The 23399-nt window shown below is 31.3% G+C and overlaps 2 protein-coding genes across 3 annotated transcripts; both read right to left on the bottom strand.

The window, feature by feature from the left end:
• Positions 1 to 1193: 1193 nt before the first annotated feature.
• LOC143071291 (fructose-1,6-bisphosphatase 1-like) lies at positions 1194 to 9574 on the bottom strand. Of its 2 annotated transcripts, none has more exons than XM_076245514.1 (7): positions 9305 to 9573; positions 7576 to 7738; positions 7089 to 7181; positions 6323 to 6463; positions 5623 to 5760; positions 4895 to 5011; positions 1194 to 2728 (listed from the first exon to the last, which is right to left on the bottom strand). In XM_076245514.1, exons 1-7 carry the CDS (start codon positions 9481 to 9483, stop codon positions 2543 to 2545), a joined length of 1017 nt encoding a protein of 338 aa, XP_076101629.1. In that variant the 5' UTR covers positions 9484 to 9573; the 3' UTR covers positions 1194 to 2542. The 2 variants fall into 2 exon arrangements, with proteins under 2 accessions (XP_076101629.1, XP_076101630.1); XM_076245515.1 differs by lacking the exon at positions 1194 to 2728 and adding an exon at positions 2965 to 3054 and having other exon boundaries at positions 9305 to 9574.
• A 3868-nt stretch (positions 9575 to 13442) lies between these two features.
• LOC143071289 (spermatogenesis-associated protein 24-like) lies at positions 13443 to 23258 on the bottom strand. Its single transcript, XM_076245510.1, has 6 exons — positions 23090 to 23258; positions 19194 to 19271; positions 18375 to 18437; positions 17581 to 17711; positions 14725 to 14795; positions 13443 to 13807 (listed from the first exon to the last, which is right to left on the bottom strand). Exons 1-6 carry the CDS (start codon positions 23207 to 23209, stop codon positions 13587 to 13589), a joined length of 684 nt encoding a protein of 227 aa, XP_076101625.1. The 5' UTR covers positions 23210 to 23258; the 3' UTR covers positions 13443 to 13586.
• Between the last annotated feature and the right edge of the window lie 141 nt (positions 23259 to 23399).

Below are 23399 nucleotides of genomic sequence, written 5' to 3'. Positions count from 1 at the left end.
CAGAACTAACAGACAGAGGTCTTAGTTTGAAATATAGGAGGCAAGTCACTAACTGTTCTAGATTAATCGCCCTTCATAACATGGAAAATAGAAAATCTATTTGTTTCTGCATTCTTTCTTGTTTTCCACATTGTAAGCGAAAAAAAATCCAAAATTATAGTTAAGGTGGTACCTAACACTACAGGGAGATAACTCTGTAAAGTCAGCTTAACATTTTAATTACGTTGTGTTGTAAAAGGAATATTAAGCTTCTCAATGATCAAAATTGGTGTTTGTCAAATTGCTATATAACCAGTGTAATTTTTCTGACAACAACAACAACAACAACAACAACAACAACAACAACAACAATACTTTATTTTAAGAGGGTTACACAGTTAGCTATATAACTAATCTTCCCTGAGGCCCTCATCATGAGAAATCAAACAAAATGCAAACATATACATTGCATACATTAGTATAACAAAATGGTTGGTTCAAAAAAATTTTTATATTTTCATTAAAGTCTCAAAGTAAATACTTTGACAAAATTTTATGAAAATTAAATGAGCCAAATTAATTTTAGTGAAAGTGTTGGGTACCATCTTAAGACACCAATACATTTTTCGTCATTTGTGCTAATGTCATACATGTGCAGATTATTCTTTTGATAAATACTTGGTTTTTGGTATAAAAAAAGCACAATTTGAGAAACAAATTACTGTGTTAGGATCGTAAAATTAGATATGAACAACAGCCTCACCACTTAACTATTGTACTTGCAGTGAAATCACAGCCAATGCACAATGTTAAGCGTATATGTTGCATATCTCAAAATGAAGCAGTCAATCTTTCAATAAATTATAACCCTCAAGGTCTTAATTTGGAGTTGACAAGAGAAAAATGCATAGAACTTTGATAAATTTATCACTATTTCGCTATCTTGCATTACAGTGCAATATCCTTATGCACCAATATTTGTACTAGATAATTGTGGCTTTATATCATAAGGGCATGCTGCACACAAATAATGGTGGATGGTATAAAGGCCTGCTAATGACTGAAGCTTAATGTTATTAGGGCCTGAAACCAAAGGAAAGTTGATGGTTCTAAAGTCTTCAGACAACTAATGCAGACAACTAACACTGAAAACTATAATAGCCTGTAGACTCTGAAGATGGATGGTATTGGGGAAAGCAACCATAAAAAAGATAGATATTGCATATCATTTATTGTATTGTATTGTAGAATATCTTAACATTATTGCATTATAACCCTTTCAATTTGAACAAAACACTCCCTCCATAACAAATAATAAATGCATTAATATGCAAGATACATACCAATCTGAAACTTAAGAATTTCAATGTTTTTATTATGTTAAAAACTCAGCCTCGATTAGCTTGTACTGTAAGTCAAAGTATTAAATTAACTTTATTTATGATTGTAGTATTTACTTATGTTGGCATAATGCATTTGGCAGTTTTATATTATCACAACATATTTAATTTCATACTATAATACTAAACCTGTTTTCATTCAGACATATGTCTTCTTTGCATTTTATATACAAAAATAAAAAGATGTAGTATGATTGCCAATGAGACAACTCTTCACATGAAACCATATGATGCAGAAGATATAATTTTAACATTCATACTTAAAAAGTAAAGGGAGACAAGTCATCACTAAGACTTCAGTTTGTACCATAATACAAATTAAAAAAAATATACTGGAAGGGCAGATTTTTTTCCCATAAATAAATATGCAACCACATTTTTTCTTAGAAACCAAAAGATAATGAGATAAATTATAAAAAAAGAACAATTATGCATTTCTGTAAATTCAGAATAATGTTGGATTTCAATTGTCTATTTTAAAAAATAAAATACACCTCTCAACATATAAAAACATCTTTGTTTTTTTTTTTTTTTTAGATTTAATATATGATTCTAATTAACCTTTAAGCTTTATAGTGAATCAAAGTTTCAAAAACAGACGAAAAACAACTTTCCTTCTCATTCATTCAGCTTATAATGATGGAATATGCGTAGGTGAGGAAGCATGCAAAATGCGAAAACCTGAGATCAAACTCTTTGATTCAACAGATAAAAACAGTTTTATATATAACTTGAGTCATTTTCTCATATATAACAAAACTTTTAAACAACCATAATAAAGTAATATTCCACATAACATAATTTTGAATAAACAAAAAAGAAGACATTCTGATGAATCCAAACTACATAAGACTTCAGAAATTATATTAAAAGAGAATCTACAGGGATTTTATGTAGCAGAAGCATTCTGTTATATATATTTTTTTAAAGGAAGTAAAAAAAAAATAATTCATTTTTACAACAATGACATCAGAAAATATTTAGACTAGTTTTCTACTTCATTTGTAATTTACCTAATTAAAACATTAGTTCTACAAACCCAAATATATTATGACAAAAAAATGGCACTGTCATTTTATAATGTAAGAAAGACAGAAAAATCGTTATAGATAGCTGTGAAAATGAATAAAATCATCACAAAGCTAAAACTGTAGTCTGTGAAATTAACCAAATGATTTGTACATGTCTAGAACATCTTGAACATCATCTTTCGACCCCATGAAGACTGGACAACGTTCGTGAAGACTTGTTGGTTGGAGTTCTAGGATCCTTTCTTTCCCTGTAGTAGCTGTACCTCCAGCTTGTTCAACCAGGTAAGCCATGGGATTGGCTTCATACAATAAACGTAACTGAAAATAAAGTATACAAATTAAACATATATCTATAACAACAAGGTAAGCCATGGGATTGGCTTCATACAATAAATGTAACTGAAAATCAAAATATACAAATTAAACAGATATCTAAAACAACAAGGTAAGCCATAGGATTGGCTTCATACAATAAACGTAATTGAAAATAAAGTATACAAACTAAACAGATATCTATAACAACAAGGTAAGCCATGGGATTGGATTCATACAATAAATGTAACTGAAAATCAAAATATACAAATTAAACAGATATCTAAAACAACAAGGTAAGCCATGGGATTGGCTTCATACAATAAACGTAACTGAAAATAAAGTATACAAACTAAACAGATATCTATAACAACAAGGTAAGCTATGGGATTGGCTTCATACAATAAATGTAACTGAAAATCAAAATATACAAATTAAACAGATATCTAAAACAACAAGGTAAGCCATGGGATTGGCTTCATACAATAAATGTAACTGAAAATCAAAATATACAAATTAAACAGATATCTATAACAGGAATTTTCACAGCATAATAATACAAAGACTCCTTTAGCTAGAAAATGCTAATAGCTGAATTTTAAAAAAATATGAATATTTGAAGGATAAGTGTGGCAGATGCAGAACAGATATTAAATTCATGCACCTGGCAAAAAGTATGTAATTTTCTTGACGAGTATACATAATTTTGTGCTTTGAATATCTGAGCATAAATACATCCATAAATTTCTGGAAATATTCATGGATAAGATGTATAGAATGTTATGATCAACGCACAGTGTTCCAGCTAGGATTTCAAAAGGGCAGGGTGCCAATCCTGAAAAAGGGCAATTACCGTGTGATATGATAATATGAAAAGGGCATGTTTTAATAAAGATATTAATCAAACATTGTGTTTATTCGTTGAAATCACTGGTTGTACAAGAACAACATCATTAGCCCATATAGAACTCTATCTTTTTACTTTTTAGGCTGAAAAACTTGTCAAGCAGCTTGTCACACAAGTTTTTAGATCATTGCTTGGCACAGTTGAGCTTTATATGTGGTGTTTTGAAAGGTGATCTGCTTCATTCTGTTTCTATGGTCTGACACACTTTACCAGTTTCACCTTTCTACCTCTGCTGTGCTTATGTCAATACAGCACAAAACGGCTGTGCTCAGTAAATGCACAATGTTAGGATATAGCAACAGTGAAAATTTGTATTAAAAATAAAGAATACAGAAAAAGATGACCAAGGCACCCTACCAACACTGCTACTAAGACCCTCTTTAACTTTTCCCATAACTCAAAATACCTAAGCATATATATTCTTAAGCAAGAAGTATGTAGACATATTTTAGTATCAAAAGTGAGGGCAGTCAATGACAAATACGTCTGAATTTGCTATTTATTTCACGGAGAACAAGTAAAACGATGTCTATGTTGTTTATGGTTTTCAACTTTCTATCATTACGTTTTCTCCATGAAACTACAGTAAACAAATTGCAAATTGTGCCCAAATTGTTGTATGCAGATTTCTTCAAAGATAATTGCCTACTGACCGATTCTATTTGAATGAATTAATGTTGATGATCATTAATGACCCATCCGATAAACAAATTAGCTATAACAACAGATTATGACTCCAGTTGTAACTGTTGATTAGCTTGGGGTCATAAACAAAGTCATAAACTTTTTTGCCAGGTAAAATTTAGTAATTAGCAGATCATATCAATATGAACAAAATAATATAAAATCGATCTTCAAAAAAGACAGTGCGCCCTGGAAACTGTAAAAAGGGCACAGGGCGGCACATTGGAAAGGGCGGGCGCCGCGCCCTCTGAAAACGACCTAGCTGGAACACTGATGCACTATATTTAGTGTATCAAAAAGATAGTGATAAGCCTTGGAAGATTTAGATATCAAGTCAGTCCAATAAGGTTTGATTGCATTTCATGCAATCTTTACCTAAAATGAATTTATCCACTAAACATGTTAAATATTGCATAACCCAGATTATTTAACTATATTTACTTACTGACAAATTAATAAAATATTCAATCATAAATTTTTTGCAACTGCAAGAGTCAATTATAGACATTCAATATCTTACTGACATTCCATGCACATTTGAAATATATGAATGGGATTTTGTATGTACAAAGTCAAATTACCTTTCCTTTGGGAGCCTCTGATGTGGCAGGGTACATAAATATTCCACCATAGACAAGAGTTCTGTGAACATCAGCCACCATAGATCCTATATATCTGGCACCATAAGGCTTTCCACTCTGTAGAAACAATAATAAGATAATTTGTTATTATGAACTAAACAGCAAGCCAACAGCACAACAAATTCAGATATTTTCAATTCAGAAAGTTTTTATTAATGCAAATATCACAATAATTTATTTCACATTTGTGTTCATTCTTTGAAAATTGCAATACTAATAGCACACAATTTCTGAATTTACAGTTATCATCTGGAGGTTGATCAAAGAAACACTTCTTCCTCAAACTGACTAACCACATTAATAGGGAATCTTTTTCATCAGTCTTCCAATCTGAACTTCATGAAACTTATATATGCCCGTTTTTGTAAAAATGTTTAAGAATGAGCTATGGCATGCAATGGTTTAAAAATGACTTGAAATATTTTAATATGACTCAGAAATCCATCAAGGTAATTTTAGTTTTGAGAAAGTTTCAATCTAATTATAAATTACAAATAAATACAGAAAAATGATACAGATTTTTTTTTAATTTTAGTTTTAATTTTGATAATTATAAAAAAGAGTAATTTGTGAAAATGAAGTTTAAAAGAACTTTCAAGGTGGCGGGTGGAAGTTCTTCCATTCTCATATGCAGCATAGAATGTTAGTTTTTTTGTTACATGTATTACCTTAGGGTATTTTTTACTCTCCACATATTTGGCTGTTGCCTGATCCCAGTACTGCGAGTATCCTTCATTGATTGAGTAGATTTTCCCCCTGGGTTTAACTTTAATATCTGGCTCAGTCAAAATAAATTCTCCAATAGCCTGAAATATAGAACAAATTAACCTCTTAAAATTTGTATAAATTATTTCAAAACTTTTTCTTATGATATATATACCATTGTGTTTATAATCACATTGTTAAATTCTATTTAAAGAGCAACAATTATGTCATTACATGTATATGCATTACTTATTTAATTTTGGATGTAACACATCTTCTGATTGTCTGACAGTGTTATGTCTATCAGCTCATAGACTAATCTTGTCATGTTAAGTGATATCATCAACGTTTTTCATGATGTACACCTGTTTAAAATTGATTTTAGAATTAAATTATAAGGAATAACTGTAATATTTTTTCTATCTATTTGTAATAACATAAAAAAACGTGATGCACACTTTAAAATAACCTGCTAGGCTATTTATTCAGTGTGCACCACAGTTTTGATGTTATTTCTTCAAAGACACAAAAAATATTATATTCATACCTTAAATAAATTAACGGGTTGAAAAATTTACTGAAACTAACAGCTGCTATAATAACCCACCTTGTATGCATTGTGTACATGTAATAATTCTATATTAGCATATGCAAATTACTCACAGGATCCAACATAAAACCATTGACTCCATTTCCTATAGATAAAACTATCATGGTAGCACTTCCATACAGAGCATAGCCAGCTGCCACTAGTTCTGTTCCTGGTTTAAGGGCATCAGCTGTGGTCACTGGTTCATCATCTGCCTGTAATAAATATAAAACATGAAAAACATGGCCATAACAGGGGTGGATATAGCCATTTTAAAAAGGGGGGTTGCCAACCCAGAGTAAAGGGGCGGGGTGTCCAACTATATGCTCCCATTCAAATGCATTGAATGTCCAAAAAAAGGGGGGTTCCAACCCCCCAGAACCCCCCCCCCCCCCCTTGGATCCGCCAATGCATTAGAGATGAAGTATCCTTCTCATTCTCCTAAAGGGTACAGTCTTTTTTGTTGTTGTTTAAGACTTCTTATTCAAACTACAATTAAGCCACAGTAAATTATACTAGATTTTGAAATGACAAACTCCCCTATATTTAAACTTATTGGTAAGACAGCCTGTGCTTTGCGTTTTGAAATCCTCAAAATAATTCTGAAAAGAAAAACAGAGTTTATGATAACATCTTGTATAAAGTTAATGCTGTTAAGCTTGTTCCATTCTCAAGTGAACATTTGCATATTTTATTCAAACAATCTTTTAAATATGTTGATGTAGGAATGATTAAGTTAATGCTTTCTTACCATGCTTATGTTACATACAAATTGTATTATTTTCAAACCTTACCTTTCTGTAGACTCCAAATATAGATCCAATGGAAACTAAATCTTACCTTTCTGTAGACTCCAAATATAGATCCAATGGAAACTAAACAGTCAATGTTTGATGAACCATCTAATGGATCAAAACACACAATGTATTTTCCCTGAAAAAAATAAATCATTCATAATTTAATTATAAACCTTTAAATTAAGACTTGTCATTTAAAAAAAGATTGATAGCATATCAAAAACATAATTCATTATAAGAAATAAATCAAACAGAAACCTTCAGACAAAAAAGTCATTTACATTTTTGAAAATATTCAACAAATATTGCAATCTAATTATTATTTTATTAAACCAAATTAAGATTCTCTTAAATATATTAACAGCTTTGCTACTCTAATACATTGTATCATTTATATGGCATGAGTATAAAGATTCATACATAGAAACAATAATGTATACTGTATCCCTGTACCATCTTTAACGACACAGGCTTTTTGACGTTCATTCAGATAATGATTTTATTTGCTAATATTCCTCTGTTGACTATACCTGTTTCTCTGGTTCCACTACAATAGTTGTATCATTTTCCTCTGACACTAACAAACATGTTAAATATGAGGACTTTAACATATTAATGAACAGATCATTAGCTAAGACATCCAACTTCTTCTGTTCATCCCCTGATGTGTTTGCTACTCCAGAGATTCCAAACCTAAAAAGATTGAAATAATACAATTAACACTGCTTATGTGTATCTGTAATTATAAAGCTCAATCTATGAATGAAAAATACCATTTAACCAATGCAATGGACTAAAGCTTTTTATGTGTTACTTTTTACATTTTTTATTGTTCTATAGGCTATAGTTTATTGATGTATACTTCCTCACATTTTAGTTTCAATTGAACTTCTTTCAATCCAAGAGCAGATGCTCTCCATAACTTGAACAATGCTTTTCAAATTGTTTAAAAACGTCAAATATGCCATCTAAAGAAAGATTAATTTTAACTGAGCAAATTGCTATGTGTTTCTTTATCCTACATTGGCTAGAGGAGGGTTGAGATCTCAGAAAACATATCTAACCCCGCCAGTGTTGGGCCTGTCCCAAGTCAGGAGCCTCTGGCCATTGTAAGTTTTAAATTTTAGTTCATTTATATGTTTTGGAGTTAAGTGTGATGTACATTTTCACTGAACCAGTACACAATTTTATTTAGGGCCTAGATGAGGCTCACCTCTGGGTGCAAGATTTCTCACTGTGTTGAAGACCCATTGGTGGCCTTCAGCTGTTGTCTGCTCTTTGGTCAGATTGGTCTGTTTGACATATTCCCCATTTCCATTCCCAATTATTAGTGCATATGCGTGCATACCTGCCAACTTTTCAAAATGCCCATGGGGGTTTTAAGTGAAAGATGGTTCTTATAGTCCTACAAAACCTTCAAGGGGGTCTTCAAATATATTCTAATGTGGTTTTTTGGTTTCTTCTTGCTTTGACAAGCTCATAGCCATTGTTAAATTAATTGTTTTCTTTAAAATAGTGGACAAAATTGATCTTACAAAATTTCCACTTGGGAGCCTCCATGGGGGAAATCCCCCGCAAATAGTGACAGTTGGTGGGTATGTGCGTGTTACATGTATAAACCCAATAAAGGAACAGTAGTCATATATAAGTATATATATTGATTTTGAGGAAGGAAGGATATATATGACAACTTTTCCTAAATATTTAGGGTTATGACGAGGGTGGAAAAGCCTTATTTTCATGCAATGTGTTTGGCCATTTTTATTTCATGTGTAGCCATGAAAAAGGTATGTTAATCATCGTGTTTCATGAAATCGGTAAACAGATCTTTTAATTTGTTGTTTATCATGAATTGGCAATTTTATTTCACATTCTTCTGTGCAGATACCCCCTTTACACCCCTCATTCATTGTCTAGTTTTGCTCTTCAATTTTGTGGTATTAGTTTAGTGATGCACTTAAATTTATAACTTTTTATACAGTAATGAAATTTATCTTCAATACATTTGACATAAGATAACCAATGATTTTTAAAGTTGGTTGTTAAGATCTTGAATTAACAAAAATTCACATTTGTGATAAGGATATGGGACTGATATCCTGATTAAAATCCGGATCACTTTATGTAATCTTATGACATGTCAACCTGCACTGCATGACTTTTGTTAAAGAAATTGTACTTTAAAGAGAAAATATCTATTGTCAAATTAATATAAACATGTGTTTAATATTCACAGATGATTTAATGTACAGAACTTACAGTCTGTGTATTCCTGCCTTTCGTACGGCTGATGACACGGCTTTCACTGCAGTTTGGATAAAGTTCATAAGAGCTGTAAAATCTCCAGTTGCATGGGGATGTTTCTTCTGTTCAGCTAAAATGAACCTAGTTAATGTCAAAGGTTCCACATCAATCGCTTGACCAGACGAACTGCTCATCTTGACAATTAATATTCAGCTTGTTGATAGTGTACAAAAAGTGTTGAGACTGCGTTGTTTTCGCCAGAACGGCCTTGACCGGATGATTGACGAATGTTATGTTTTGATTCGTTAAAAATGACACACCTCCATGGACTGTTCTAAATGCGGAACAGATTCGGGCCTTGACCTCAAAATAGGTTTGATAACGGACTGGACTTTGAACGTTCCCGTATTGTTTTGCCGTAGTTCACAAAAAAAAATAAATAATGGTGCATGTTTTCTTCAATCTTTTTCTTTTTTACTTAAAAATCAAAACAAAACAAAAATGAAGTGAAAATATAGAAGGACAGTATACAAAAAATAATGAAATCCTAAAAGTCAAAAATCAAGTCTAAAATAAAACAATTCACAATGCATGGGCTCGGTAATATGTATCATCCATTTTTATTCTAGATTTGAATCTAGAATAACTATCAAGTTGACCCCCAACACTGCCTAGGGTCATATAAGCAATGCAAACATAAATATAGATATAAATAGAAAGCAAACTTGTGCAATTGGATTTTTTCTAGGTCTGTTTATTGTCATATTAAAGGTTTAAAATATAATGTTAATCATCCTTTTTTCACCTCTATACGAATGCGCTTCTGTGGATAGAATCAGTCCACCCCTTTTTATAACTGTCACTGAACACTCGTAACTAAATGCGTAATCCATGTGTAGTTAAATTGAATTTCACATGATCACCCACACAATGAAGTTAATTGCGCAAGTGAATAATTCATTGAAGTTTCACAGCTTATATTTTGACAAAATTGAACCTTATACTGGCTGTTTAACGCAAATTATTATTTCACTATGATACTTTCATTCATGATTTTAAAAAAAATCTTATTTCAAATTTGTATATATATATCTCGTAGCAAGAATTTTTTTAGTACTATACAAATCCTTGCTCGTAACTAGTACCCCTTTAATGTTCAAATACAGCGTAGTATAATGAACAAAGGATGTATTAGAGACATTTCTTTTATAAAAAGTAAAATCACAAAAATACTTAACTCAGAGGAAAATCAATTCGGAAAGTCCATAATCACATGGCAAAATCAAATAACAAAATGCATCAAAAATGAATGGACAAGAACTGTCATATTCCTGACTTGGTACAGGCATTTTCAAATGTAGAAAATGGTGGATTGAACCTGGTTTTATAGCTAGCTAAACCTCTCACTTGTATGACAGTCGCATCAAATTCCATTATATTGTAACCGATGCGTGAACAAAACAAACAGACACAATAGGTAAAAATGTCAAAAATAGGGGTACAGCAGTCAACATTGTGTTATCATCTTAATCACTATAAAAACAACAAATGTAACGAAGAAGCACAAAAAGGCATACATCAAATTAACATCCTCATTTTGATTATATTATACGATTTTATAATAAATAGAGAAAACAAATAAATAAAAAAATAAATTAAGATCCAGTTTGCATAAATAGGTAACTTACAAAAAAAAAATAATTACAGGCCCCCCTTTTATGGGAAAATTTTGGTTGATTATATAGGGAATCACTGAAACAAGAATGGAACATTTTTACTATGTTAATCAACTTCAAAATTTTGATGGATATCAAACGTGTAAGGATGTTTAAATCCATATAAGATGGTTTTAATGTCATAATTCCATATTTGGAACACAAGAAATTCCAGTAAAAATAATTCTATGGTAGTTTTTTTATTGGTCTAAGACAAATCTGAGATAAACCTTTAAAATATATTTCATAAAAATTTGACATGTAATAGTTATCAAAGGTACCAGGATTATAATTAAGTATGCCAGACGTGAGTTTCGTCTACATAAAGACATAATAGATGTTGACCTGAATGCTCTAAATATTCAATTCCTTATGTAATTTTACATTTTCATTGGACATAACTCAAATAAAAATAATTGAGAAGCATATTGCTCTTTTTTTTTTTTTTAATAAATCAGCCCAGACATGGCTTATAAAAACCTTTGACATCAATTTTATTACAATCCTACAAGAAATGTCGACTTGAGACAGTTACAAATTATACATTTTTTATATGACTTATATGTCCAAGGGACATAACTCTTAATCAATTAAATAATAACTAGTTAGCACTTTATTAATTCTTTCAAGACATTGCTGATATAAACCTTAAATGACATTTCAAAAACTAGTAAGAATTGTACATGTTAGAGTACTTACAATTCAGGACAGACATAGGGACACCCAATATTTATATGTCCCCAACACGGTTAGTGGAAAAAATCTTTTCCATTCATCAACATTGTTTAATGAGGTCATCCTCTCCTAAAGCATTCAGTTTTTTAGAATTATAGAATTTAGTATTTTCATTAATCAGATCACTTGAAAATAAAACAAGAGTGAGCATGCTGAAATGTCTCATCTGCTTTACATATTGCAATTCAACTTATGTTGGAAGTCTAGATTATTAAGGTTTTACTGTAAGCATCCCATACATTTAATAGTATTCATGAAATTGAGTTCAAGATCATGTCCAGGCACAAGCAAGGCAGATATGTTCACCATTATACAATCATACGTCGCACCACATACAGGGGTGAGGGCTATTGTTTGTATCATCTGAGAAACAAACTGATTTGTGAAAATTGAACATCGACCACAAAAAATAGTGCAAAGGACATATGAGCCCTGCCAGACAACATGTTCACCATCAGAATTTCCTGTCATATTTCCACAGAAAGTCACCTTGACCTGGATTATTTTGTGATAAGCTATTGCTACCACTAGGAAAGTTTAAATAATAGCCACACAGTAACAAAAACATTATTTAAAGAAGGATCATTCTTTTAGTTTATTATACAAAGTAATAAGGAAATAATTGTTCTGTTTTTCAACATTTTTCATTTGCAAGCATGAACAATTAATCCAATTCTTTTGTTGTAACTTTCATTAGAGTCTTGCATATAAATATCAGGTAAATACATTGTAATAACTTCACTCTCCATTTGACATCTTTAAATGAATGATATATAATATTTTCATGACTGAAGAGACTGTGTATATAAACGAAAGGAGATGTTTTGTATATTGTTAACTCAGAAATTTTTTGCGTCCTCTATTTATACAGTGATTGTTGAACAACTGAAATATGGGAGATTAACCATTGTGATATCAAGAAACACTGCATACAAATAATGCTTTAAAAAAACAAGTTTTTATTTTTACAAAACATATACCATCACAATTTTTGGCATTGATAGGAGAAACAGTTCATACAGAACATTTTTGAAAAAACCTATCCCATCACAATTTTCCAAGTAAAGAAAATGATTGTAAAATATTTTGTTTGTACAGTACCTCAATGAGATAGCAACAGGGAACACCAAAAACTGAAAAATTGTACCTCAATGAGATGGCAACAGGGAACACCTAAAACTGAAAAATTGTACCTCAATGAGATAGCAACAGGGAACACCAAAAACTGAAAAGTTGTACCTCAATGAGATGGCAACAGGGAACACCAAAAACTGAAAAATTGTACCTCAATGAGATGGCAACAGGGAACACCAAAAACTGAAAAATTGTACCTCAATGAGATGGCAACAGGGAACACCAAAAACTGAAAAATTGTACCTCAATGAGATGGCAACAGGGAACACCAAAAACTGAAAAATTGGCATCAATGAGATAGAAACAGTGAACACCAACAATTGAAAAATTGTACCTCAATGAGATGGCAACAGGGAACACCAAAAAATGAAAAATAGGCATCAATAACAGACACGTGGCTACATCAAATCATCATCATTAATCTACTTTCATAAAGAATACATATATCAAACATAACATATATAAATCACACCTAGCTTTCTTAGACCTATTAATCCACAAACTTTATTCTATGTTACTTTTGTGATGTATTAAAAATCAACAGTATGTCATGTCAGACAGAAATATCATTTGCTCTATTTCCAAATCTTCATACAATTGTACATGTACCATAATTACTTATTTCAACTCTTACAGCGGCAGCAATTTTATAAATAGTATACAAATTAATAGCTGCCAATATCATAATTTAGCATGTTTATAATCATTTTCCGTCACTTTTGAGTCAATAAACTAGTTTTAGTTTTATTTTTTCTTCTGCTCTGGTCTTCCATCATTTTGGCTATATACCGATCCTGTTTCTTTTGAATTTCTAGTTCATTCAATTTCTTCTTATAAACAACTTCCTGTTCTTTTACTTTGCCTTCCAAAAATTTTAATTCTTCAGTTTTTGATTCTAAATCATCTTGCTGTTTTTCACACTGTTTTGTTACATCTGTAAAACATAAATTTGAATGTTTAACATAACATTAACTTGTCTGCTAATCAATTAAGCATAAACAACACTTTTTATTTTGACAGAGACCCCAATTTTGGGCAAAGTGTTTTTGATGCTTATACATGATAAAGCTAGATTTTGACCAGTTTGTTTATTGTTGGATGAAATTTATTTGTATACTGTTGACAAACAAGAAAAGGTTTTCTATGTGAACTAAGCACTTGGTCAGTGATTGTATATTTTCAAAGATCAGCAAGAACAGCTACTTTATAGCTCAATAAAAGAAGAGGGCTATGTATCTGAGAAGAAAACAAAAAACATAGACGTCTACTGAATTTTTGTTAATGAATACACCAAGAGAGTAGATACCAATATTAATGGACATAAGACAATAAGTCCAATGTTACTTTAAATTAAAAGAAACATAATCAATGAATAATTTTTTTATATTGTTAATATAGAGTTTTGTAAACAAAATGTATGTCAGTTAATTTAATCAGCTGATTATTCCCTGGGTAGTCAGTGGATTGTAACAGGGTTCGTCAAGAGAAGCTTGGAATCTTGATGGTTTATGTAACAAGCAATATTTGATGAATAAAATTATTATGTAGTAAAAAAAAAAGAAAAAGAAGAAGGCTTTGTAATTTTCAAAGTCATAAAGGGACATAACTCTAGATTCTAGACTCTGTCTGAGTGTTGTGGTTCTAAGCATTGTGAATGAATTTTATAAAAAAAAATTGGACGAGGGAATCTTAAATTAGAGTAGAAACTAAGATCATGTGGTCAAGGATGTCACTTGCCATGATGAAGGGAGCATAAAAAATATAACAAAATTAACAATGATTTATAATATATGGAAAATAAGAGTTGTTGAATTATCTACTTACTGACTACTAGTTCCTGCATCAACTCACCTGTATATTTGCGTTCCAGTTTTATTGACTTTGATGTTTCTTGGATGGCTTTTGTCTGAACTGTCCCAAATCTAAATAAAAAACAAAAAAAACAAAGAATATCAGTAGGTCATCTTTGTTTGAAATTTAAACAACTTCCAGATCTGCAGTCATTACAAAATAAAGTCTGTTCAATAAAACTAAATTGTGATAAAATTTTCTATGTCCAAGGACCTTCATTCTGTGATAAGTCGATCAATAGTCCATTTGTCAATAACCAATTTGATTCTGTTATTACACATTTTTTAAATCGTAGACTGGTTCCATTCCGGACAAAATTAGCTTTTGCCATTGCAAAGTATGATAAATTGAAAGTGATGTATCAGCAGTTTTACAAATTTTTCATGAAAAATAATTTCTGATGTCAAAAGTATTTAGATTAACAACAAATTAATGTAATTAAAAGATTTGAAAACCTTAAAGATAACTCACATTATGCACAGGTAAATTTGCTCGTTCTGCTAGCTCTCCATTATAAATAACAATTAATGTCCCTCATAAGGGAGACAACTGAAATAGGGATCTCTAATTACAGAGTCAATTACAGGAATTGGCAAATAGCCTATTGAAACAAAAAACATACTGGATATGTCAGACAACCATTTACAATATTTATTTACTAAAAAATTTGTAAGGGTTCCGCGGAACCCAGTGTCTCGCCTACTTTTGCTGTAAATTGCAGGATCAACAAAAATGAGGGAAAAAATCAATAAAAATATTCCACTTGATACCATGTTTGGATTGTCGGAAGCTTCTGTCCAAGTTTGGTAAAAAATCCTGGATAGTTTATGAATCTAATAAATGTTTTAAAAACTTTAACTGCAGACTGGATGTAATGTTAACTGGAAGAAAAACTAAGTCCATTTATAAGTAAAATACAGATACACAGGTACAAAATATTAACAAAATTTCCTTCTAGATACTAGCTTTTGATCATAAACAAGCTTCTGTCTTAGTTTGGTACAAATAAAAAATAGTATAAGAAAGTTATCAAAATTTTTAAAAATTTAACCACAGAGTGAATGTGTTGTTTCCTGGCAGAAAAAAAGTCCATTTAAAGTAAAATATGGAAAAAATGGATTTGTCATTTTACAAAATTTACTTCTGGATACTATCTTATGATCATAAACAAGCTTCTGTCCAAGTTTGGTACAAACCAAGGATAGTTTAAGAAAGTTATTAAAATTTTAAAAACTACAACCACAGAGTGATGTAATGTTTTCCCGCAGAAAAACTAAGTGCATTTATAAGTAAAATACGGAAAAAATGGAATTTTATTTTCAAAAAATTTACTTCTGGATACTATCTTATGATCATAAATAAGCTTCTGTCCAAGTTTGGTAGAAATCAAGGATAGTTTAACAAAGTTATTTAAATTTTAAAAACTTTAACCACAGAGTGTATGTAATGTTTTCCCGCAGAAAAACTAAGTCCATTTATAAGTAAAATAGGGAAAAAATGGAATTTTATTTTCACAAAATTTACTTCTGGATACTATCTTATGATCATAAACAAGCTTCTGTCCAAGTTTGGTAGAAATTCAGTATGGTTTAAGAAAGTTATTAAAATTTCAAAAACTTTAACCACAGAGTGAATATTTGTGGCCGCTGCCGCCGACGGAATGTAGGATCGCTTAGTCTCGCTTTTTTGACTAAAGTCGAAGGCTCGACAAAAATCAGATCAAGAACTACTAACAGTACAGAAAAAGTCCTGATAGGAAAATTTTGCATGGAGTCAAAGGGCCATAACTCAGCAAAAAGTTAATTAACTAGTATGCAACACAAACATTATACACTAAATTGACTAATGTACTAAAAATCAGATCAATATCTGCTGGCATAAAGAAAAAAAAAAGTCTTGACAATTGTTTGATTTTAGGGGATGGAATGATTGAATAAACAGCTGTGCCATGAGCGCATGATACGCCCTTCCCCTTGTGTGGAAGTTTTATGCAATAATCACAAAAAGTTTCTGAGAATCTTTTAAGCAATAACCATATATTGTTTTTGAGATATGGCGGGACATGTGAAACCCCCCCCTCCCTTTTTTTTATTACAAAAAACTAAATATCACATAAATAAAATTTTGAATCAAAACCAAAAAGTATACAGATCTTTAGATTAATATAACAAAGAGTGTGTAAAATTTTAAGCAATAATCATAAATTGTTTTGGGATATGGCTGGACATGTAAATTAAACCTCCCCCTTTTTTACAAAATACTCAAATACTCAAAAACAAAATTTTGAATCATCACCAAAAAGTAAACAGATCTTTAGATTAATATAACAAAGAAGTGTGTAAAGTTTTAAGCAATAATCATAAATCATTTTTGAGATACGGTGTGACATGTAAAAAAAATACTTAATAACTCAAAAATGAAATTTTGAATCATCACCAAAAAGTATACAGATCTTACGATTAATATAACTAAGAAGTGTGTAAAGTTTAAAGCAATAATCAAAACTCGTTTTTGAGATACGGTGTGACATGTGAAAAAAACACACCCCTGTTTTAGTTACAAAGTGCCGTAACTCAAAAAGTTTTAATCTTATTTTCACCAAAAAGTATAAAGATCATTTGACCATCATAAGAAACAACTATATAAAGTTTCATGAAATTTGGATAAGTCGTTCTCAAGCTATGGTGTGACATGTATACGCCGGACAGACAGCTGGACAGACGGATGGACACCGGACATTTGTATACCATAATACCTCCCGTCAAAATTTTGATGGGCGTATAAAAACAGACACGGGTTACAATATGCCTTTACCACTTAGTTGAACAACAAATAAATTATTTTAAAATTTCTTACGCTTTCTGAAAAGCTGCCTTTTCTCTTTCTATCTGTTTGGTAACAACTTCTATTTCTCCTAATGCAAACTCCAGTCTGTCAGATACATCATTCAGTTGTTTCTTTGTATTTAAATGAGATAACCTCTCCTCCTGATCAAATTTATAAGAGTGAGAATGAAGATCAGCAAAATAATTCATGTGGGTCCATAGCTTTCTTATGATTTAGGGTTACATGAGAAGAAATGGGTAGTTTATTCAAACGAACCACCATAGGTCTATTTCAATGGTACATGTATTTAAATGGGAAAACTTTTAAAAATCTATTGAAAAAAAAAGAAAAAACATTGTAATTGTTTTAACCCTTTAATCTGTTTTAGTAAGGACATCATCTCAACTACCCAAATGTTTAGTGTTAATGCTCTGCCATTTGGTTAAAACAATCCTTTTTAAATTTAGTGAAAAAAAACATTACCGCTCTAAATATTTAAAACCCATTTATATATATAATTATAATACTGGTATCTGTTGTCATGAAAAAGTGAATGCAGTATGTCAGCAGATCAACTGCCAGAATTAAGTTTCACAAACTGTTACATGAAAACATTATGAGTTAGATATGTTGTCCTATAATATCCATGAGTGTTATATCACTTATTTTCTGAACTGGTTTCAAATTCCCTATCAATACAAGAACCTAAATAATATCAGACTTAGAAAGAAAATATATTCATTTATAAGACTGATAGCACAATTATTGTGTAGCAAAACATGTAACTTATTAATATATTTAGATGTGACAGAATACAAATTCACCTGCAAGTCATTCTCTGCTTCTTCTAATTTACTTCTAGGGACATAATCATCTCTAATACTTTTCTGAAGAAGAAAAAAAGTTGTCACAAGATGATCATATCTGGAATTTTATCAGGAACCTTTTATTATTTATTATGCATATTAAATCAGGTTTTGTTCTTTTTACAATACCAATAAGCTGATATTTGTAATTTAAAAAATGGTGAAAAATGTTTAAAATTTGATAAGAAAGGGATTACCCGGTAATATTAGTTGTGTTTTCATTAGCATTGTTGCTGATAAATTATCTCCCTTTTATATCAAAACTATTAAAAAATAAAGCAACACCTGATTGGTTCATAATTTTTTTTTAAGAATTAAAAAATTCTTAAAAATGTCTTTGATTCTCTTTATGATACAATTAGAAGTGTTCTTTTCATGTTCATATTATTTTCAAATGCTGATATTGACTATCAGTTATTCTATAAAAAACTGGAACTACAAAGTAGATTTTTTTTATTTCACTGTTCTTGCTTCATGCTAACAGCCTTTCACTTGTAATGGGCTAACACTTTTTCACAAGTTGATTAGTAGGAAGAGCATTTCAAATGGTAATGGTGTGCTTCAGAGTGAAAACAAGATTTTGCATGTTGTATTCTCATTATTACATATAAGTTGGCATATTGAAACATTTTTTAAAAGTAGAGAAAACAACAAGAATGCTTATTTTAAACTATAAACTCTCTTTTGTAAAATGCTCTTATGACTTTGAAGCAGTAAGCATAAAACTCATTCTGACATTTTATAACCATTAGCATTTGTGTGAGAAAATTCACCAACCTGTAGGTTCTTCAACTCTTCTTCATATATGGACTTTGAAGCAAAACTTTCTCTCATGAAATCTTCATGACTGGACAACTGAAAAAAGAAAACATTTAAAGGATATACATAAAAATAAATGGAGCCAATTTCAGTTATTTGAGAAAAGAAATTCATAAAAAGATACCAAGGGGATATTCAAACTGATAAGTCAAAAACGAACTGACAATTCGATGGCCCCAAAAAACAACAACAAAAAGACAAACAACTATACAACAAAAAACAACATAAACTAGAAAAATACTTATTTTGACCCCTTTTGGGCCCCTTGTTCCTAAACTATTGGAACCATAACCCCCAAAATCAATCCCAACCTTCCTTTTGTGGTTTCAAACCTTGTATTTAAATTTCATAGAGATCCATTCACTTTAACTAAAGTTATTGTCCGGAAACTAAGTGTCTTTGGACGATGCTGACGACGACGTTGACAACTACAGACGACGACATGATACCAATATACAAACGCAAATTTTTTTTGGTGTCCTATAAGAACCTAAGACTGAGCTACATGAACCCTTAAAAAGTGATTTCAGGTGGTCAGGAAGGGTTATCAAATCCTGCTACACATGTGTCACCCTTCTGCCTACTGGTTGCTCAATTAAGTACAAACTTGGTGATAAATAAAATTCAGTAGGTCACATGCTAAGAAAAGAAATGGAGGATGGTTGCGACAATTGGAACATATCTTATTTCATCTATTCAAACAGCTGATATTCAATAACAAGGTTATGATCTTAACTTCACCATATGGAACTCTTGGATCAATAATTATTTGTAGTGCATTTCTTTTAGACAATAAATGAAAATTTAAAAAATCCCACCTGTGCTTTCTCAATAATATTTTTACAGTGTGTTTTACTTCTCTTGGGACAAATTATATAACAAAAATATAGAAAACTTTATCAGCTCTGACTCAAAATATGGACAATTTTATGTTAAGGGGGTCTTGAAATCATTTGACAGCTTCTGAAATGCTAATTTTTAACCTTTTTCAGCTGGACCAAATCACTACTTTACTTTAAAATTCATGACCCAAATTTTGTTAGTGTCATTTCACCGCCTACTTGCTATTTGAGACATAAAACATGGAGAATTAAATTTGGAAGGGGTATAAAACTAGAGGCTCTAAAGAGCCTGTGTCGCTCACCTTGGTCTATGTGAATATTAAACAAAGGAAGCAGATGGATTCATGACAAAATTGTGTTTTGGTGATGGTGATGTGTTTGTACATCTTACTTTACTGAACATTCTTGCTGCTTACCATTATCTCTATTTATAATGAACTTGGCCAAGTAGTTTCAGTGGAAAATGTTAGTAAAAATTTACAAATTTTATGAAAATTGTTAAAAATTGACTATAAAGGACAATTACTCCTTAGGGGATCAATTGACCATTTGGTCATGTTGACTTATTTGTAAATCTTACTTTGCTGAACATTATTGCTGTTGACAGTTTATCTCTATCTATAATAATATTCAAGATAATAACCAAAAACAGCAAAATTTCCTTAAAATTACCAATTCAGGTGCAGCAACCCAACAACAGGTTGTCCGATTCATCTGAAAATTTCAGGGCAGATAGATTTTGACCTGATGAACAATTAAACCCCATGTCAGATTTGCTCTAAATGCTTTTGTTTCAGAGTTATAAGCCAAAATCTACATTTTACCCCTATGTCCTATTTTTAGCCATGGCGGCCATCTTGGTTGGTTGGAGAAGATTTTTCTAAAAGTTAACGGCGACGGACGACGGACGCCAAGTGATGAGAAAAGCTCACTTGGCCTTTTAGGCCAGGTGAGCTAAAAATGAGAAATGCTTACATACATAGTGTAAGTTGGATTCAGGAAATCTGACAAAACATTCAGCGGGATCTGGGTTCAGAACCCCCCTATGAGACCCCCTATGAAGTCAGCCTCATATGAATAGTCAATTGTGATAATACTGAATTGCAAGAAAATAGAGACTTAAATTGTATGAACTCTGACAGATATTTGTAATTTTTATCTGATTCATATCATCCCTGGAGTAGGTTGTTTCAGGATAACTGTTTACTGGCTTAAATTGCTAATAAAATTAAAACTGACATTTATAATTTGAAAATGAGTGAGGGGAACATGAATAAGAGCAAACCGACCTGGGTTCTTTGACTAGATGATTAGATATCTTATACATCATTAAGTGTCTAGTGTGCAGTCTGCTGAATGATATTGGTGGCCAATTATGTGTGTTCAACTTCAGCATATCAGATAAACTATGTGTACATGTATTTAGTTCAAGATTACTGTGATGTCCAACGGCTGTTGTCAGGCAGAACAGCTGTTGGAGGTCCAAGTAATCTCGGACAATGTGTATAATGGTACCTGTAACAGACATAACAAAACATTTATGTATACACAGACTTCTTCTGTTTGAGTGTTTCACAAGCAAGGGACCCATCTTATATCATGTACATTGTAACAATAGTATTTGCAAACAGAATTTCTTTTTATAACAATATGCCAAAAAACGCAAAGTTAGTACAGTAATTGCACCTAGACGTCATCTGTACTGAGGTAAATACATTTTGGAATATATACGTGCCCCATAATAGGGCTCTTCACGGTTACATTTGTAGTTCGGACATATTGGATAGGGGGCAGATTTTTTTGAAAGAGGTGAAAATAGTATGAAAGTATGGGAAATCCTATGCATGTTTCCAAGCAACTGCTCTGTTTTTATGATGTTTTCCCGTATTTTTCACACCATGTTTATCTCCATTATGAAAATCTGACCCCTATCCAATATGGCCGAACTAACCGTGAAGAGCCCTATTTAGGCCAGATATATCCTACAGTAGTCTAAAATCGTTCATCTTGTCAGTTCGTTAGGTATTTGTGTTTGAACTTAACACACGGGAAAACTCCGCATTGACGTCACTACGCTACTTCCGGCGTAGAAAAACAATGTAGAATACATTTTTTCTGCACTTTTGAATAAAAAAACATTTCTGAAAGTAAGTTTTCATTGTTGTTCTAAATTATTGCTAAAAAATGCCAAATTTCTAATGCCCGTTTCAATCCCGACTTCCGAATGTCTAAAAACATTCTAGAACTTCACAAAATCCCACTTCCGGCCTCCATTGCTTTGTGTACATTCCATTCAGCGTCATCAATCTTGTGGCAGGCAATACAGGTCAAGCAAATCGTATTTTTAGGAATTTTAAAATGACATGCTCCTTACGTCTTTCGCGATTTTCCCGCGAAAAAAAGCCCAACCAAAATGAAAGGAAAACTAATTGAAAAAACGATGCCCATGCCATAATTTTGTACAGGAATATAGAGTAGGTTAATGAAAAATAATTTACATTTATTTTTCATAGAATTTTCTTTTTATTCATTATAAAAAGATCGATATTCTGACCATCATGACTGTAGATAAATATTCATACAGAATTCCATTGATGTCAAAAGGGATGGCAAAAAAAGAGTTTTCCTGTTGAATAAAACCCAAAATTATTGCAAACTATTTTGAAGCAATATCCCACAAAGAAATAACGTAATTGCCGTAGACTGGAAAATCCCCTAATTGACAGTAGAGCAATTTGATTGGATAGAACGAATTGACATCACGTGATTTTGACGCCATTGAAATTTAAATGTAAACAAACAAGGTCAGAAGGTTCAGTATGGGACAGCATCGTACATTTAGTTACTGACAAATAATTATGAGTTACCAAGCTTGACAATGCATGGTAATAAAAAATGAAAGTTAAGTGTACAGAAAAAATAAGAAAAAAATAGCCTTAGGATAACGACTTATCATTACACCTGGATAACATCATAAACATGAGCATAACATCAACTGAAATTTTAACGCACATCTTGAGATAACTTTTCTATCACATTCTTTTGAGTAAAAATAATGTCTTGCATCTGATTTTGAACCAAAATATGACTTGGTAAATCTACAGTTTCTGTAACAGACACCGAACTTTCCATCGTCGTGAGTGTCAACAAATTCTTTCGGTGTCATTTAATTACTTGTCAAAAAATATAAATCTTTCTTGTTATAAACGTCTAAAAGAGTTAGAAAAAATTAACACTAAATTTAAAATAGAAAACCAATCCTGGACTTCTTGTTATTCCGTACTTATTAAACTAATTCTTTTATACTAGAGTCTACCAATTT

The sequence above is a fragment of the Mytilus galloprovincialis genome, chromosome 4 (assembly GCF_965363235.1).
Source record: "Mytilus galloprovincialis chromosome 4, xbMytGall1.hap1.1, whole genome shotgun sequence".
Taxonomy (NCBI): domain Eukaryota; kingdom Metazoa; phylum Mollusca; class Bivalvia; order Mytilida; family Mytilidae; genus Mytilus; species Mytilus galloprovincialis.
The sequence above is the reverse complement of the archived record's forward strand: the minus strand, read 5'-3'. Positions and strand labels throughout refer to the sequence as shown.

Excerpts from the sequence above, each read along its gene's own strand:
- LOC143071291 (XM_076245514.1), bottom strand. The coding sequence starts at position 9,483 with ATGAGCAGTTCGTCTGGTCAAGCGATTGATGTGGAACCTTTGACATTA. Across the intron at positions 7,182-7,575 it reads TAGTGGAACCAGAGAAACAG|GGAAAATACATTGTGTGTTT; the intron begins GTATAGTCAACA and ends TATTTTTTTCAG. Across the intron at positions 5,012-5,622 it reads AGAGTAAAAAATACCCTAAG|AGTGGAAAGCCTTATGGTGC; the intron begins GTAATACATGTA and ends TTGTTTCTACAG.
- LOC143071289 (XM_076245510.1), bottom strand. The coding sequence starts at position 23,209 with ATGGAAAGTTCGGTGTCTGTTACAGAAACTGTAGATTTACCAAGTCAT. Across the intron at positions 18,438-19,193 it reads AAGAGTTGAAGAACCTACAG|AAAAGTATTAGAGATGATTA; the intron begins GTTGGTGAATTT and ends TTTCTTCTTCAG. Across the intron at positions 14,796-17,580 it reads AAGGCAGCTTTTCAGAAAGC|ATTTGGGACAGTTCAGACAA; the intron begins GTAAGAAATTTT and ends TTTTTTATTTAG.